Source organism: Pezoporus wallicus, unplaced genomic scaffold (assembly GCF_028554395.1).
Source record: "Pezoporus wallicus isolate ANWC-B61680 ecotype Strahan unplaced genomic scaffold, APGP_CSIRO_Pwel_v1 contig_1181, whole genome shotgun sequence".
NCBI classification, from domain to species: domain Eukaryota; kingdom Metazoa; phylum Chordata; class Aves; order Psittaciformes; family Psittacidae; genus Pezoporus; species Pezoporus wallicus.
The window spans coordinates 3959099-3975940 of NW_026641428.1; the positions used below are offsets into that span (position 1 = coordinate 3959099).

At 39.3% G+C, this 16842-nt stretch overlaps 1 protein-coding gene across 2 annotated transcripts in view; it reads right to left on the reverse strand.

Moving 5' to 3' along the window:
- Positions 1–16842, reverse strand: part of LRP2 (LDL receptor related protein 2) — a 123410-nt gene that overhangs the window by 19357 nt on the left and 87211 nt on the right. For both annotated transcript variants that reach the window (XM_057423635.1, XM_057423634.1), the window contains exons 51-63: positions 14234–14386; positions 13040–13210; positions 11692–11915; positions 11138–11315; positions 9645–9841; positions 7548–7793; positions 6502–6630; positions 5688–5807; positions 4993–5109; positions 4606–4722; positions 3270–3407; positions 2396–2518; positions 1311–1439 (exon numbers count right to left, since the gene is read on the reverse strand). In XM_057423635.1, the coding sequence (XP_057279618.1) occupies positions 1311–1439; positions 2396–2518; positions 3270–3407; positions 4606–4722; positions 4993–5109; positions 5688–5807; positions 6502–6630; positions 7548–7793; positions 9645–9841; positions 11138–11315; positions 11692–11915; positions 13040–13210; positions 14234–14386 (2042 nt within the window). The remainder of the gene's footprint in view (positions 1–1310; positions 1440–2395; positions 2519–3269; positions 3408–4605; positions 4723–4992; positions 5110–5687; positions 5808–6501; positions 6631–7547; positions 7794–9644; positions 9842–11137; positions 11316–11691; positions 11916–13039; positions 13211–14233; positions 14387–16842) is intronic.

Sequence of the window (16842 nt, forward strand, 5' to 3'; positions counted from 1 at the left end):
ATAGAACTAGAAACAAGAAATAACATGCTTATTGACATAGCATGAGAAAGAGATGTAAGGCAAAGGTATTACATTCCTTTACACATACACATTCCAGTGCTAACTGAATTAAGTTTGAACAGGTCAATTACATATACATGTATAGCATAAATTCATTGTACACACACACATAAATATTCTATTTTTTCCAGAACACAGGTATTTGATGTTGGGAAAGCTACAAATGTTACCACCTGATCTGCATTCACATCTGTCCCCATATAGGAAAGTGCTGGCTGCCAGGTGTCTGGTTTGCACTGTTTCATATCCTTTTTGTACTTTAATATTTTCAGTCATTCCGTCAGGTTATATTACCTAAAGACCATTGGGATGGTATGTGAAACAGAGAAAACAGCTGCTTCAAAATGGACTGCACTGTAGGCTTCTGAGTTATTTGCGATTTGCAAGCATGCTGGCTTCTAAATCGCCAGGGCATCATTTGGCACAATGTCACTCAAAGACTGACTGGTTGAAATTGCAAGTACATGCCCCTATTATCACTCTGCAGCTGTCTATATATTAATATAAAAAGTTAGGATTTTTTTTTTTTAACAGGTTCCATGAGAACACTCGCTCTTGCTTCAAAGTTCAAGTCAAAGTTTTTACATCTAAATAGATACTAGTAAATGCACAATGCTTCGTTAATAGAAGTTGTGCAGAAGGTCTGAGAAGGCCCTCAGCCCAAAACTGGTTGTCTTTCTTTGTAAAATTTTGTGGTCATGTCTGTAAACAGGAAAATGCAAGCATCTCAATATACTTCAGTTTTTAATGGGGCTGCAGCAACTTATACCAGTTCAGAGTCTGCCCATGAATAATTCCCTAGGTTGGCCTATTGCAATTATGATTGAAATATCTGGCTGTTCCCACCTCCATAATGCAACCCATTTCAAAACAAGATCAGAAACAAGATCAAATTATTTTTTGTGATGCATAAATACTCTAAGCCTAAAATTGACTGCTCAGAGCAGTGAATTCCAATCATTTAGGTTGGAAAAGACCTTTAAGGTCATTGAGTGCTACCATAAACCTAACACTGCCAACTCCCACTAAATCATGTCCCTTAGGTGCCACATCTATATGCCTTTTAAATACTGAAAAGGAAGGAAAACAGGAGATATTGTCATGGCTTATTCGATAATCCTGGCACAGGCTAATTAAAAATGAACACTTCTTAGTATGCTAGTCAAGAAGAAACATGTATTGTTATCAGTTCCGGAAATTTTTACTTCAATAGCACTGTAATTCTGTATTCTATTGACATTATTACTTACTGCAGCCCACTTCATCAAAATGGTCACCACAGTCATCATAATTGTCACAGACATAATGTAAAGGAATGCAATTTCCATTACTGCACTTGAATTCTTCAGTTGTGCATGGTCTTGGGGTTGGTTCTCTACCTATAGTCAAGAAGAGAAACACTCCTCTGTCACAGTTTCAGCTATACAGTACCAACAGACATTACTATTCCACACTGATAATGAGGAAGCTCATGCAATCCAGTAAAATAATGACTTGAGAGAATCTGGAAGTCTGTAGTAAAGCTGAAACTAGAAACATGGCCTCCTGACTTCTAGCCACATCCCCAAGAACTGAAAGGAGCCCCTCCATTTTATAAAGACAGAAGGTAAATTCCTCTTGTTAACAGCTGATTGAGCTTTCTTCTTAATAGTGCAATTCTATTAATATCCTTTAACAATACACTTCATATATCTACTGCAGACTTCAAAAGATTATTGTGATATTAGTAAATAATTAACGTTAAGGATATCATACAATAAAGCTAGCAAATAATATCATTAAGCAATATGATTAAACTTGATAATATAAAAATCAACATAGTCAATGAAGACTACATAAGATACCTGAGGACAAAAACCTATTAACAGAGCTTCCGCAGGATTTGGGCATAAATATCGTCAACATTGTTACTATGTGAACAACAGTGCCACAAGTTCAGAAGCACACGTTTCTCTATTTTAAAAGTCCCAGCTATCCATCGCATCCTTATTTTATAATACAGTAAAACTTTCTTCTTCATTATTTTCAGTGGAGTTCATAATAAACTGATACAATTCAGTTGCTGCTCATAATAAAAAGCAATTATTATTTTGAAAATCATGCCCTGAACTTTTTAGACAAATGTTTGCTGATTTTTGCTACTTTCATGGAGAGCTGCAAATACATAGTACCTATCAATAATCATAGTTCAAAGTAGTTCATACTAATAGTTCCTACTGAGCTCTGGTTTTCATAATTTATGCTTAATGTTGACATTTCCATAGTCCTTTGGTATCATTAAACATTAAGAACATCACAGTTACTGAATTTGCTGCTCAATTTTGTGTAAACGTACAGTGTTCCTCTTTCTCATCACTCCCGTCTCCACAGTCATCCTCCTGGTTGCACAGCTCGTGACTATATATACAGCGATTGTTCTCACATCGGAAACGGAATGGAGATTCACAGGCAATATCCACTGAAACCACAGAGATCAAGTCAGTCACACTTTGACACTTCATGCCACTAAGTCACAAATTAACCTAATCATTTTCATCTGGTAACACTTGTATGTTTCCTACATTTCAGAAGGTGTGGAGGCATTCAGAGCCAAAAAAACATTTTCTCCACTTTTTTTGTGATTGCATGTTAAAACATTACACTTTTCTTGTCAGAAGACAGTACATTGTCTTTGGCCAAAGACACATCCTGTGTTTCTACATATAACACTGAGGTTTCTAGATCGGTTTATGAACAAATGCTATTTAAGTGGCTATATAGTATATAACTGACAAAAATTAAGTAGCACCTCCAACATCTCACTTTTAGAAATAGAGCCAGGACTCCTCAACTGTATTTACAAAGATGTCCCAACTATACTGATAACTTATATTCTCAAAGGTGCTGACATTTTAAAGCTATCTGAATTAATCATTAATTGCAAACTGATACATAACCAACTTAAAAATGTGAAATAGAGTCCTTCTCTCTTTGGCGCGTTTCTCCCTGTTCTTATGACCACATACACAAACATCTGCAAAGCAGTGAGAAACATACTATAGGAGGATGAAGTGAACTTGCATATGAAGCAGAATTCTCAGCACTCACCCTGAATTAAGCCTGTGAGAATCTCCAGTGAAAAGAAGTTATTTAAAATTTATTTTCTAATGTTTCTATTATAATTAGATTTTATTATGCATATTCACTTTAATATAATTTTTCTCTCTTACAGCAAAGGTGAAGTTCTTCATCAGAATCATCTCCACAGTCATTATCACCATCACATTTCCAGTATGGCTGGATACAGACATGGTTTTTACATTCAAACAGCATGGGCGGACAGTATGTACCATTAGGATACCGTGTTGCTGAAGAAAAGAAAATTATTAGGACATTTTCAATTACAACAAAAATTTTAGGTTTTCCGGAAAAATATTCAGTCTAACCCTGTATTATTTTTTCAATGTCCTTCCCTCCATAGTAGGAGATATGAGGCACTACATTAACAACAGACTGCAAGGGCTGAGGACTTCTTGGTAGCTATAACAACCCAAAAACATGTAAAAACAACAACAAAAAAATGCCCTAACCGCAAAATAGATTCTGTAAAAGCTGTGGAAAAAAAAATTAATTAGAGCAAAGAGAAATGAAAAATATGACTCTTCCAACCTATATAAATAAACCACACCCTTGCCCTTTCAATGGCTTCTCAAATACTTTTTCCTCCCTTTAAGGACAGACAAATGTTGTGTAACCTAGGTTCTGAAAGATTAACTGTTGCAATGTACATTCCAGGATGTGGTTACCATCAGAAAAATAAAGATCCTACTGTGCAGATGCCCCTTCTTTCCAAAAGCACAGGTGTTAAAATTAAGTACACAGGAAGATGTACAGAACTGCCCTGATACCAACATAAAGAGAAAGGAATTCTCCTGAGTACTGAAGCTTAAAATCATTTGAACACATAAGTCAGAACCAACCCTTCAATATCATCTGAAAGGCCAATGTCAGTGAACACAGATAGAGCTCAGGGCTGGAATAATACTTTCTGGGAAACAGCTGGAGCTGGAGTTCACCACAAGCTACAGCATACAGACATCTTTTTTTTTTTTTCACAGTAGATCAATACACAGAAGGAAGACAGAAACAGGAAAATATTTAATTTCCTTGGTTTCACTGATACTTTAGGTAACTATACACAACTCTGAGCATTATAAAAAAAATCCTATTACAGAAACTTGTTGGAAAACAGCACAACCGAAACAGTGGATCCTGCAGTGTCTGTGGGATAGTAAAAAAATTTAATTCAAACACATGCAGATCTTCCAGTGGACCTTGTAAACACATTAATTTACTAGCCTTAGGAATGTGTTTACAACCAATGTAAATGATGGCAACCCATCGTTATATTAAAAAGCTGATTCAAAATATTATCCTGAATTTTTACTGACATCACTGAGTGTTGCAGAATTCTGTAACTCTAAGAAGTCATCTCACTTAGAGAGAAAGGACAGATCTTTCTGGAAGTGACCTCAATGAGCACCAATTGCAAAGCCAGAAACTCACGACAAGTTGCTTCATCAGAGAAATCGAGGCAGTCTGCATTTCCATCACATCTGAAGCGCTCCGCAACACAGTGTCCACTATCACACTGGAAATAACCTGGGTGGCAGGTCCTCAGATCTGAAAAAATTCAGAAGTAACTGTTGAAATATCTTGTTCAAATCCAGATAAAGTGTTTACTTTTTGAGAACAGCATCCTAAAAAAGACTGCAAAATCCAAGACCATTAAAACTACGGTAATCCTCTACATTTGGTGGAATGACTGGAGTGATCTGGTTAACATTACTTCATTAAAGATGCTTCCCATGAAGGACTACTTTGCAGAATAATTTATCACATTAGACGCGTAAAGTGTGAATATATAAGAGGTAGCATCCAGACAATACGCACCACAGTCACGTTCATCTGAATTGTCCTCACAGTCATCATCGTGATCACAGATCCACCGGGATGGTATGCAGCGCAAGTTGTCACAACGGTATTCACTTTCTGTGCATTCACGAGGACCTTCATTTAAAACGAATGTACAAATAAGAAAAGTTCCCCAGATGTAAACATTCACACCTACCTCATTAGACAAAAGTAATTTGAGCAGATAATGTGGCATAATACTTAAAAGTAAATGTGTTAAAACAGCATTCTCCACAATACTCTTGAAGTACGTTAAATGTTTTACGCCCCTTTTGACACAGAAAAAAGGAAAATCACAGTGGATTTTGTTTCAGCACAGAATTATACAGGAACCTTTATTCCAAATCAGAAAAAAACTAATCTGCTTTCATTGCCTGAGGAATTACATAATAGTACATTTGCACACAGGGCAGAATTCAAATGTCATTTCTTAGCAGAAAACAGGAATTTGTGCTTCATAGTGAGTGGATTTATCGGTGGTTTTATGTATCCAGAATGTTTCCTTCAGCCACCACAATTCTGACTTCCTTCTGACATCATGGTATTTCAGCAGACACGCTATAGAGTGAAACAAGGGAATGGCTGCAGTTGAGAGCTGTCTGCCCCATTCTCACAAGAAAAGCGATAGTTAAGTCACAAGCTGGACTATATCATGACAGCCAAAAATAACTCACTGCAGTTGTGCTCATCAGAGTTATCTCCACAGTCATTATCTCCATCACACTTCCAGCGCAGTGGGATACATCGATGATTGTCACAACGGAAATCTCCAAGAGGACTGCAAGTCATCTGCTCTGCAGTGCAGACAGTTTTCCAATGAAACAGCACATTAGCATAGTCTTTGGAGAAGTTGGAATGCACAGAAGATAATTGAAATAGAGATGTTCATGCCACGAACTGGGCCAAATAATAGAGATGTGATTAAGAAACAGCTGAAATAGCTATATAGAACTGAGATGGAAACAAAAAGAGACAAACTTATTACTGACAAAGGAAGGCATCTTGACCTCATGGCGTGTTGCATTTTCAACTCTTTTCTGGTTCTGATAGGATCGGATGTCTTCTAAGCTTTGTGTATGAATGTATAAGGTTTTAACACAGGTGCAAGGGACTGCGAATGCATTATCATACTTGCCATTACTGATGGTTTCATCAGTACAGGAGGTAAGTTCAGTAGATGTAAAATATACTGACAGTTTTGTCTGAAATAGTTCTGTTCAAGTAACAATATTTCCTGTTTAATTTGATGACATATTAGACAAAATAATAAAATCCTGCTCTTTAGAGTCCATAAACATGTGAGCTGAACAATGAATTGCTGCACACAGAATTTTTGCCAACAAGTAGCTACCAAGATAATTAGTTGATATCAAGCAAAACATGCCTAGGTACATTGTTAGTGAAGCTGTCAAGAAAACTGAGGTGTTTGTAAACTGAAGAAATATTTTAGGTACAAAGTTACGATGAAATTAGTTTCTCCAAACGTACCACAGCCTTGTTCGTCACTGTTGTCTCTGCAGTCATCATTCCCATTGCACACTGCCCACAACGGTATACAGCGGTAGTTGGTTCTACAGCTGAACTGTGTGTGATTGTCACACCGATATGCAGGGCCCACTGAAAGAGGCAGTTGTCAAAGTCGTGTTACTTAGACATTAAGCTTTCCTCCTTGCTGTTTTGCCCTTCAAAATCTGTTATAATTTATAGTCATTATTTCTACTAAAAAGAGCTATCTGCTAATGTCAGTGTTGTAAAGAGAAAGCGTTAAATGTATCTGATTTTACTATCTTTTTCAACCTATGCTGCTTGCACTTTGCAAACATTACAAACCCATGAAAGGTTCAAACGCCATTCAGTGTGTTTTTCCCTGAAGTCTTTAGAGCTGGTAATGGTGGTAATAGAAGCCCCAAGCCTGGAAGCCAGAAGAGGCAGCTTGTCCTCAGATGCTCAAACTTGGTCACAAGTTCTTCCAGGTAGCCAGTAACTCAAAGAGAGATGCTGGAGCACAGAGGAAAACCCTGCTGTTAAATATTGGCTAGACTGTGCTCTATGTTTGCTCTCCCTGTAAGCTTTTGATTCATATGCCTGTCATCCTGAGAAACATGAGCTTCAAGAAATTAAAATTCATTTTGATTTTGTAATAAGTATGACATATGTCAGACTCCAAAATGGAACAAGGTAAATATTGATGAATTGGTATTCACTACTTTCACATAGGCCATGGATCAGCATATATCCTTTTTTACAAAGTGTTGACAGACACCAAGCAAAAAATGCTGCTAGCATCAAGCAAGTCAGTGAGACACTACCAGTTCTTGATAATTTGGCCAGCATAAATAAGCTTTCTCCCCTTCAAGAATAAGTGAATTAGCACATACTCTTTTTTTCTAACACTCTTTACTATATGACTGCAATTAGCTTGCAGAAAACATGCCTTTCCAATGAATTTTAAGCCTCAGGAAAGTTAAATAATGCAGTGTGTTCTGTTTTTGGTGCACTATAATGTAGGCAGCTTACTACAGCTGTGTGCTTACTGCATTCATGAAATGGCTCATCAGAGTTATCACCACAATCATCATCCACATCACATTTCCATGACTGCGGGATGCACCGTCCGTTGTCACATTTAAATTGGCCTGGGGGACAGGTTCTACTGGCACAGTGAGTACTATCTTCATCTGAGTTGTCACCACAATCATCCTCTCTATCACACTGCCAGGCTTCTGGGATACATCGTTTATTTGCACACTGCCACTGATGAGTTTCACACTGGTGATTAGCTGAAAGAATACAAAACTGCTGTTAGGATACTGAAACTTGCAAAACAGTCAGCTGTTGTTACGCCAATTTAAGCAGTTATCATGTCTACACCAAAAGTTAGAAAGAAAGCCAGTAAAAACTAGAAACCGCATTTACTTGCCCAGTTAAGGTACAGATTTCTAATGTCACATGGCATGTTTCCCACAGATGTCTTGAGAAAAGATCCCTATGAATCTACATTTTTCTAGGAGTGGAACAGATACTATCTTCTCCTAAGGCATAGGGGAGTAAAGACAGCATTCAAACATGACATGGCAGGGGTTCCCATCACTTTGCAGAGGAGCTAGTGACATTGTGACAGCTCTGGCTGTACTACCATCTTAGATACACATTGCCTGATGAGCCTGTTCCTCTGACTATGAATGAACACCTCAGAAAAAAGAAGACCATGATAATATCAGCTCCACAACCTATACATGTACAACCTCTATTCCCAAAAGCAAAGCACTGTAATCTAATGTCAGCAGTACTGGCAAACTGGAGGAGCTCTGAAGGTCTATGAAGATAGGAGTCAACATTGATCCCTGCTTCCAGACTTTGTATGTCTCACTGGACACCACCCTACTACTTTTTTTATATACACTGCCAAACTGTTCAAGAAGGAACATTGTGTTACAAATTCCATACATTTTCTAGACTAAAGGATTCTATTCCCGTGCACAAGATAAGCAGAACAAATTACATAGGCCTAAACTGACTTTTATTGTACCCAGTACGTTAAAACCAGTGACACAATATCCAGCTGACACATTTCTACTTATATAATATTCCCCTGTGCCACACTCGAGAGCTTAGCTATTTGAAACTCGGGTAAAACTGACATTTCTGTCATTGTTAGAAACACTTTACTAATGTAAGACAATGAAACTGTCGATTATACAACCACTCTGCTTTCCCCACCACCACTTCGCCTTTATATTACTGCTCTTACAACTGCCAGAACTACATTATTTACAAAAAGAGAACTAAGGATGTGCTTTTTTAAATTAGACGTATGTGGAATAAGACAGTTTCTAAGGAAATAACGTAATTCCACAAGCATAGTTAGGCTACATTTCTAAAATACTGCCGCCACAAGCAGTATTTTAGAAATCACAACTCTCCAAAACAAATCTTCCCACATGCACTGCAATGCAGAAGGTGAAATAATTTTGTCCCATCATCATAAAGCTCTACAACACAGGGAAAATTAGCATAGCTGGTAGACTGACCTAGCATTAGGAAGTCTTGGATTCCTCATACTCACCATGGTTTACTTAACAAAGTAGGTCCTGCTTCTAGTATTTTATACCTCAGATTGAAATTTACACCAGCTCAAATCTATCTCAAAGATGTAGAAAATGTTTGTGCTTTGATATTTTGATTTGTTTTGATACCTTTGATCTCCTGTACCCTGCTTTTGCACAGAGGAGAATTGCTCTAGCAGGTGCAAGATTTTATAAAGAGTGCCTCTGTCTATCTCACCTTTCCATCTGTAAAATCACAGAATCATTGAATGGTTAAAATTGGAAGGGATCTTAAAGATCATCTAGTTCCCACACCCTTGCCATGAGCAGGGACACCTTCCACTAGACCAGGTTGCTCAAAGCCCTGTCTAACCTGGCCTTGAACACTTCCATGGATGGGGCCATCACAGCTTCTCTAGGCAGTCTCTTCCCATGTCTCACCACCCTCATAGCAAAGAATTTCTTCCTAATAGCTAATCTAAATCTACCCTCTTTCAGTTTAATACCATTTCCCCTTGTTCTGTCACCACAAAGTATACATGTTTTGTACTGGCAAAACACTTAAATTTATTAGTTGTAACATACCACAAAGTACAGGATCTTCATCTGATCTGTCATGGCAATCTGGCTGGGTATTGCACAGGAAATGTGGACTTGTGCAGTTCCCATCATTACACTGGAACTGACCAACAGGACAGTATCGGTGTGGACAGGTAGGGGGCTCATCAGAGCCATCTCGACAGTCCCTCTGTCCATCACATTTCCACCAGATAGGAATACACCTACAAAAGAAGACAGTGTTTTCTTTGGTATGTCTCTGCAGCTATACAACCACAATGCTATCACCTGAAATAATAGATGATATTGGTGGGTCTCTAGAAGAAAGTTAACAGCAAATTAAGAACGTTTTAATTTTTATGCATATTTATGGTAACCACCTCTCATGCTTTTTAAAACAATTATCAACTGGATTTTTAATGTAATATTTTAATTCACCTGAGCTTTAGCACAAGAATTTCACTAGGGAATGTCATTGTAACTCTCTTTCAAAAGGCCACCCAACAAGCAGGTCAGCCTCATAGGCTCCAGAGTGATACAATATCAGCACATTTTATCACCATTTCTCTCCCTCGACTGCAGTTGCCTCAGAAAAAGAGTTGGAAATGCACCCCCACATCAACTAAGCTGCTTGCCTGGGCCACTGGCAGACAGCATATATTTGGCAGAAACAGATACATTGTAAAAGATGAACAAAATATAAGAGAAGGTCCTAGGTTTGTGAATTCAACTAGAGATGGTTCATAGAGGTACGCATTTCTAACACCCAACCTTTGCTACATTAGCAATGCCATATAACAGGAAGAAAAGTAAAAAGTACTATTTAAACAATTAATCTGGAAGTATTTTTCCAAAAGGGAAGTCTGTCTGGTCTTTACTTTGTCTTTGCACACACACCACAAACTCACAGTGAGAGCAAAAGGGATCCCTAGCTCCATGTCACAGAATCACAGAATCACAGAATCCCAAGGTTTGGAAGGGACCTCAAAAGATCACCTAGTCCAACCCCCCTGCAAGAGCAGGGTAACCTAGAGTACCTCACACAGGAACTTGTCCAGGCGGGCCTTGAATATCTCAAATGTAGGAGACTCCACAACCCCCCTGGGCAACCTGTTCTGGTGCTCTGTCACTCTCACAGTAAAGAAATTGTTCACATGGAACCTCCTATGCTGCAGTCTATACCCATTTCCCCTTGTCCTATCACTGGACATCACTGAAAAAAACCTAGCTCCATCGTCCTGACACTCATCCTTTACATATTTGTAAACATTGATGAGGTCACCCCTCAGTCTCCTCCAAGCTAAAGAGACCCAGCTCCCTCAGCCTCTCCTCATAAGAGAGATGTTCCACTCCCTTAATCATCTTTGTGGCTCTGCGCTGGACTCTTTCAAGCAATTCCCTGCCCTTCTTGAACTGAGGGTCCCAGAACTGGACACAATAATCCAGATAATTCTGAAGAGATCAAACTGCAAGATGTATCTTTACAGCTTTGAAAAATAGACAGTGAGAAGTGAACTTACCTCTCAGTGTCTGCACAGAGAAACTGGGTGCTAGAGCACATGGGAAGGCAGTGAGCTGTGTTGCCGAACTGTACTATCATGAAGTTATCAGGACATTCACAGGAATAACCCTGACCACCAGCTTTTATCAGACAAAGATGGGAACAACCACCATTGTTGGTGCCACAAGGATTATTTACTGGTAAAATAGAAGAATAAATATTACTATACTTTGCAAACCCCGGGACACAAAGGTATCAATGTACAATAGACTCCTCTAATACTCTATTGAAAGCCTAAATGTAATAAGTTGAATACCAGGAACTAGGGAGACAAATGTATGATTTCATATACAGGAAATGTATGCTATTAAGCTACGACATTTCAGAAATTAATTTAAAATTACACATTTCCAGTCATTACTATTGAAAGAAAAGGCAATTTATAATTGTAAAGGTCTATATTTACTCTGCTCATTTTATTCCCAGAAAAGGCAAAACCTGAGTGCACCCAAAACCTTTCATGATTAAGTCTCTGGATAACAGTTAAATGCAAATCTAAGTCTGTTTTCTTACCAAAGGGCTGTCTGTATGGGTGGTAAACATGGATGTCAAATGGCCTGTGTGTGGTGTTCACAAGAACAGTCCTGCCTGATCCATCATATTTATTTCCTTTTTCAACTGTTCGTGTGTTCCAGTCAGTCCAATATATCATGTCTTCAAATATTGTTATTGCAAATGGATGAGGTAAAGTCCCATCATATACTGTGTGACGATGATGTCCATCCAGGTCAGAATATCTACACAAAGGAAAATATGTACAAAACACTCAGATGAATGCCAAAACATCTTCACACCTTTATTATGTATGCTTTTGGTACTTCATTTTTGGTGTCCAGGACCATGCAATGTGGAATTGTAGCTTATTTAGTCCCGAGCAATCACTGTCCTCAATGAATGCATTTTAAAACACGCAGGAAAGTATGATGGGTTATTTTAGGCAAATAAATGGAATAGAGGAGCATTCACTGAAAGGTAAAGTGTTCCAACAGAAGCATATCATCTAGATAAATGAAATCTTGCACATTTGCTGCCTTAGAGAAAGTTATTTTTGTCACATAGGAGACTAGCTTGCCTGGATCATTCAAACTGCTAATGGAACACGTAAGACAATAACTGGCCTCCTATATTCCTAAATTGCACATGTCTTTCTGATTTAGAATCTCCTCTGATATCTTTAATAACATTTTATATTTTTACTATCACTTTGCTATAGAGGTAAATTATATAATTAATACATATTTTTAAAAACATGGCTTTAAAGCTTCAGCATAGAAAAGTCTGCCAGAAAAGAAGTAAGCATAAAAATAAATCTAAATATATATGTAAATATGAATAGAAATATAAATAGTAATAAAAATACAAAGGGTTGCTTTTAAAGTATTTCAATGCTTTGACAAGAATCACAAATGCTAGTTACTCATTTTTACTGCTATTTCAGTGGAAATTTATAACACTAGAAGCAATTAATAGATTTTTCTTGGTTAATAAAAAATACCCCAAATGCTAACAGGAAATTCCATGTCATACCTATGGACAAACATTCAGACATCTAACAACTTGTGTACTACTTTATTAAGTTGGAAAAAGGAGTCATTTTGATACTCAGTTTTGCTTTGGTTCATGTCATACATCTAGATACAAAGAAGTTGCATATCTGAGTACAGGCTGTGAATCTTTTCACTATAATTTTTACTACTGTGCCATCTAGTAATTTGTATCACCTACTACTCCATACTTTCTGACTCTCGTTTCCTACAGTCAGTAGGCAGAAATATGCATGATGCTTACAGCATTTTAAATGCTACCACTGCAATCTGACATGAGCAATTATTCACTTGTTTTATTCTTTCTGCATACATACTCAATGTAATTTAGATGGGCATCTGCCCAGTAGAGCTTGTCATTGGTGTAATCTATGGTGAGTCCATTGGGCCACTCTAACTTTGTAGAAATAATCACTGTCTTCTCCTTGCCATCCATGCCTGCTCGTCCAATATAGGCTCGATCTGCCCAGTCTGTCCAGTAGATCTGTCTGTTCAAATAATGAACAGTTAGGATTGTCGTAAAAATATGCTGAAGTAAATATTAGAAGCCATACTCAAATACAGTATTTCTTGCAAAAGAACTAAAGCATAGATTGAGGGAGATAATAAAAAAGTTAACATATTTATAATAGCGTGACCAGCAGGTCGAAGGAGGCAATCCTGCCCCTCTACTCTGCTCTTGTGGGACCTCACTTGGAGTATTGTGTGCAGTTCTGGTGTCCTCAACATAAAAAGGACATGGAACTGTTGGAACAAGTCCAGAGGAGGGCCATGAAGATGATCAGGGGACTGGAGCACTTCCCATATGAAGATAAGCTGAGAAAGTTGGGGCTGTTCAGCCTGGAGAAGAGAAGGCTGCATGGAGACCTCATAGCAGCCTTCCAGTATCTGAAAGGGGCCTATAAGGATGCTGGAGACAGGCTATTCATTAGGGACTGTAGTGATTGGACAAGGGGAAAACAGGTTCAAACTTAAACAGGGGAAGTTTAGATTGGATATAAGGAAGAAGTTCTTTACTGTAAGGGTGGTGAGGCACTAGAATAGGTTGCCAAGGAAGTTGTGAATGCTCCATCCCTGGTGGTGTTCAAGGCCAGGTTGGAGAGAGCCTTGGGTGACATAGTTTAGTGTGAAGTGTCCCTGACCATGGCAGGGGGGTTGGAACTAGGCGATCTTAAGGTCCTTTCCAACCCTAACTATTCTATGATTCTATGATTTGCTACTCTGCTACAGCAGTCAACTGAATGATCACAGTCATCTTCAAAGAATGGAACTGGCAGCCCCACCATCTATCAAACCACACACACTTCCAACAATTTTTTAGCCTTGCAATCAAAACTTCCTTGTCTACATGGAACCAAATTCCACTTTCAACACTATCTGATTCCTAAACTGCAACTAAGATCGAATGCCATGCAAATTTAAGTGCAGGCAGGCAAAATTTATTTCAGATTTTCAAAGACAGTGCAAGACTATCTGCAAAAGGAAGCAAAAGCACTCGTGAAATGTCATACCCGTATTTTGGATGAACAACAATTGCTCTGGGGTACTGAAAGCAGAAAGTGTTGTTGGCATCCACACACCGGTCCACTAGCTTTTTCCGAAATCTTCCATCAAGTTCAGAGACATAGAGACAATCTTTGTAGGCATCCACCCAGTACAATTTTCTGAAATGATTTAGAGTTCATTTATTTACTCTTATTTGCTTGTTTCATTTTGCTTCACAGCATCTAAAAATCCCTAAACTCCTCTTCTCTTTCCTTTTCCTCCTACCAACAATGGCCAGCAAAACAGACACGTAATGCAACAGTTTCTGACCAGGGCTGTGAGGTATTGGAAAGGATCATCATCTGTTCCATGCTGCCACCTCTGCTCTCACCAAACAGGTAGAACACCTGGCAGGTTCTCCTTTAAAAAAAAACAGTTCAAGTGCTGAATTTAAACTTCACCTAAAATTTTCTAACTTTTCTATTACTTTGCATAGAAGTGTACACAGCTGCAGTCAATGAAATCATGCAGCTGAAGCAATGATTTTAAAAAGCCTGAAACAAAACAAAGCATTTAATTAAAAATACAGCAGCTATTTTAAAACTGTTTGAACAGCTGGTCAGCATCCACAGGGCCATTCCAGATACAGTCTGACAGACAGAATCTGTCTACACCACCCTAAGTAGTACCATTCCCACCAGGGTGGAAGAGAAGACATTCTTCCCAACCTAAACTTCATGACAACCTCCAGTCCTCTCCCTGTGCTGAAAATTAGTGGAAAAACTCATCAACTATTGTATTATACTCTAGCCCTCATGAAACATCTAAACAAAAACTGACTGATGACTTAACTAATGGTAGCTGAAATAATTCAGCAACTGTATTAATAATGGAGCAATAGCACCACCTGAGCTAAAAACAGGCTTTTCCTTCCTCACCTGTCCATGAATTATAAAGCATTTGGGACTGCAGGCAACATTAAGTATCATTAGGTTTAGCGACAAAGGGGTTTAAAAATAAAAAATAATATAGTGACTTTGACTGAGTCCAGAGGGCTGGCTGGAGCACATCTTCTATGAAGACAGGCTGAGAGATTTGGGCTTGGTCAGCCTGGAGAAGAGAAGGCTCAGGGGAGAACGTATAACAGCCTTCCAGTCCCTAAAGGGGGTCCTACAAGAAATCTGGAGAACTTTCTGCAAGGGCATGTAGTGATAGGACAAGGCAGAATGACTTTAAATGGACAGAGGGGAGATTAGGAAAAATTTCTTCACTATGAGGGTGGTGAGACACTGGAACAGGTTGCCAGACGAGTCATGGATGACCCCATCCCTGGAAGTATTCAAGGCCTGGTTGGATGGGGCCTTGAGCAACCTGGTCCAGTGGAAGGTGTCCCTGCCCATGGCAGGGGGCTGGAACTGGAAAAGCTCTGAGATCCTTTCCAACCTAAACCGTTTATGATTCTATGACATATTCATATAACCACTCTCATTTAAGTTCTAAATGTGGCATTTTGAATTATTCTCATTATTTTGAAAAGTCTGATCCATGATCGGTCTTCACTGGCAAATGCTCTGACCACACCACCCAAGACTTGGAAGGCAGACGCAGGGACTGTAAGAATGAAGACCTTAGGCTCACTGCAGGAGAGGATCTGGTACTGAACGTACACAAGTCCATGGGACCTGATGAAAACCATCCGCGGGTCCTGAAGGAGCTGGTGAATGAAGTTGCTAAGCCACTCTCCATCATATCTGAAAAATCATGGCAGTCAGGTGAAGTTCCCAGTGACTGGAAAAAGGGAAATATAACTCCCATTTTCCAAGAAGAGGAAAATGGCTGACCCAGGAAACTACAGACCAGTCAGTCTCACCTCTGTGCCTGGCAAAATCTTGGAGCAGATTCTCCTGGAAGGCATGCTAAGGCACATGAAAAACAACAAGGTGCTTGGTGACAGCCAGCATGGCTTCAGTAAGGGGAAATCCTGCCTGACCAATTTGGTGATCTTCTGTGATGGAGCTACGGAACTGATGGACAGGGTTAGTGCAGTTGACATCATCTACCTGGACATGTGGAAAGTGTTTGACACTGTCCCACACCACATCCTTGTCTCTAAACTGGAGAGACATCAATTTGATGGATGGACCACTCGGTGGATAAAGAACTGGCTGGATGGCCGCACACAAAGAGTTGTGGTCAATGGCTCAATGTCCAGCTGGAGACCAGTAACGAGTGGTGTCCCTCAGGGATCGGTGTTGGGACCGGTCTTGTTCAACATCTTCGTCACTGACATGGACAGTGGGATTGAGTGCGCCCTCAGCAAGTTTGCCGATGACACCAAGCTGTGTGGTTCAGTTGATACGCTGGAGGGAAGGAATGCCATCCAGAGGGACCTTGACACGCTTGTGAAGGTGGGCTGATGCCAACCTTATGAAGTTTAACCATGACAAGTGCAAGCTTATGAAGTTTAACCACGACAAGCAATCCCAGGCACAGGTACAGGTTGGGCAGAGAAGAGATTCAGAGCAGCCCTGGGGGTGTTGGTCAATGAGAAAATGAACATGAGCCGGCTTCAGTGTGCGCTCGCAGCCCAGAAAGCCAACCGTATCCTGGGCTGCATCAAAAGGTGTGTGACCAG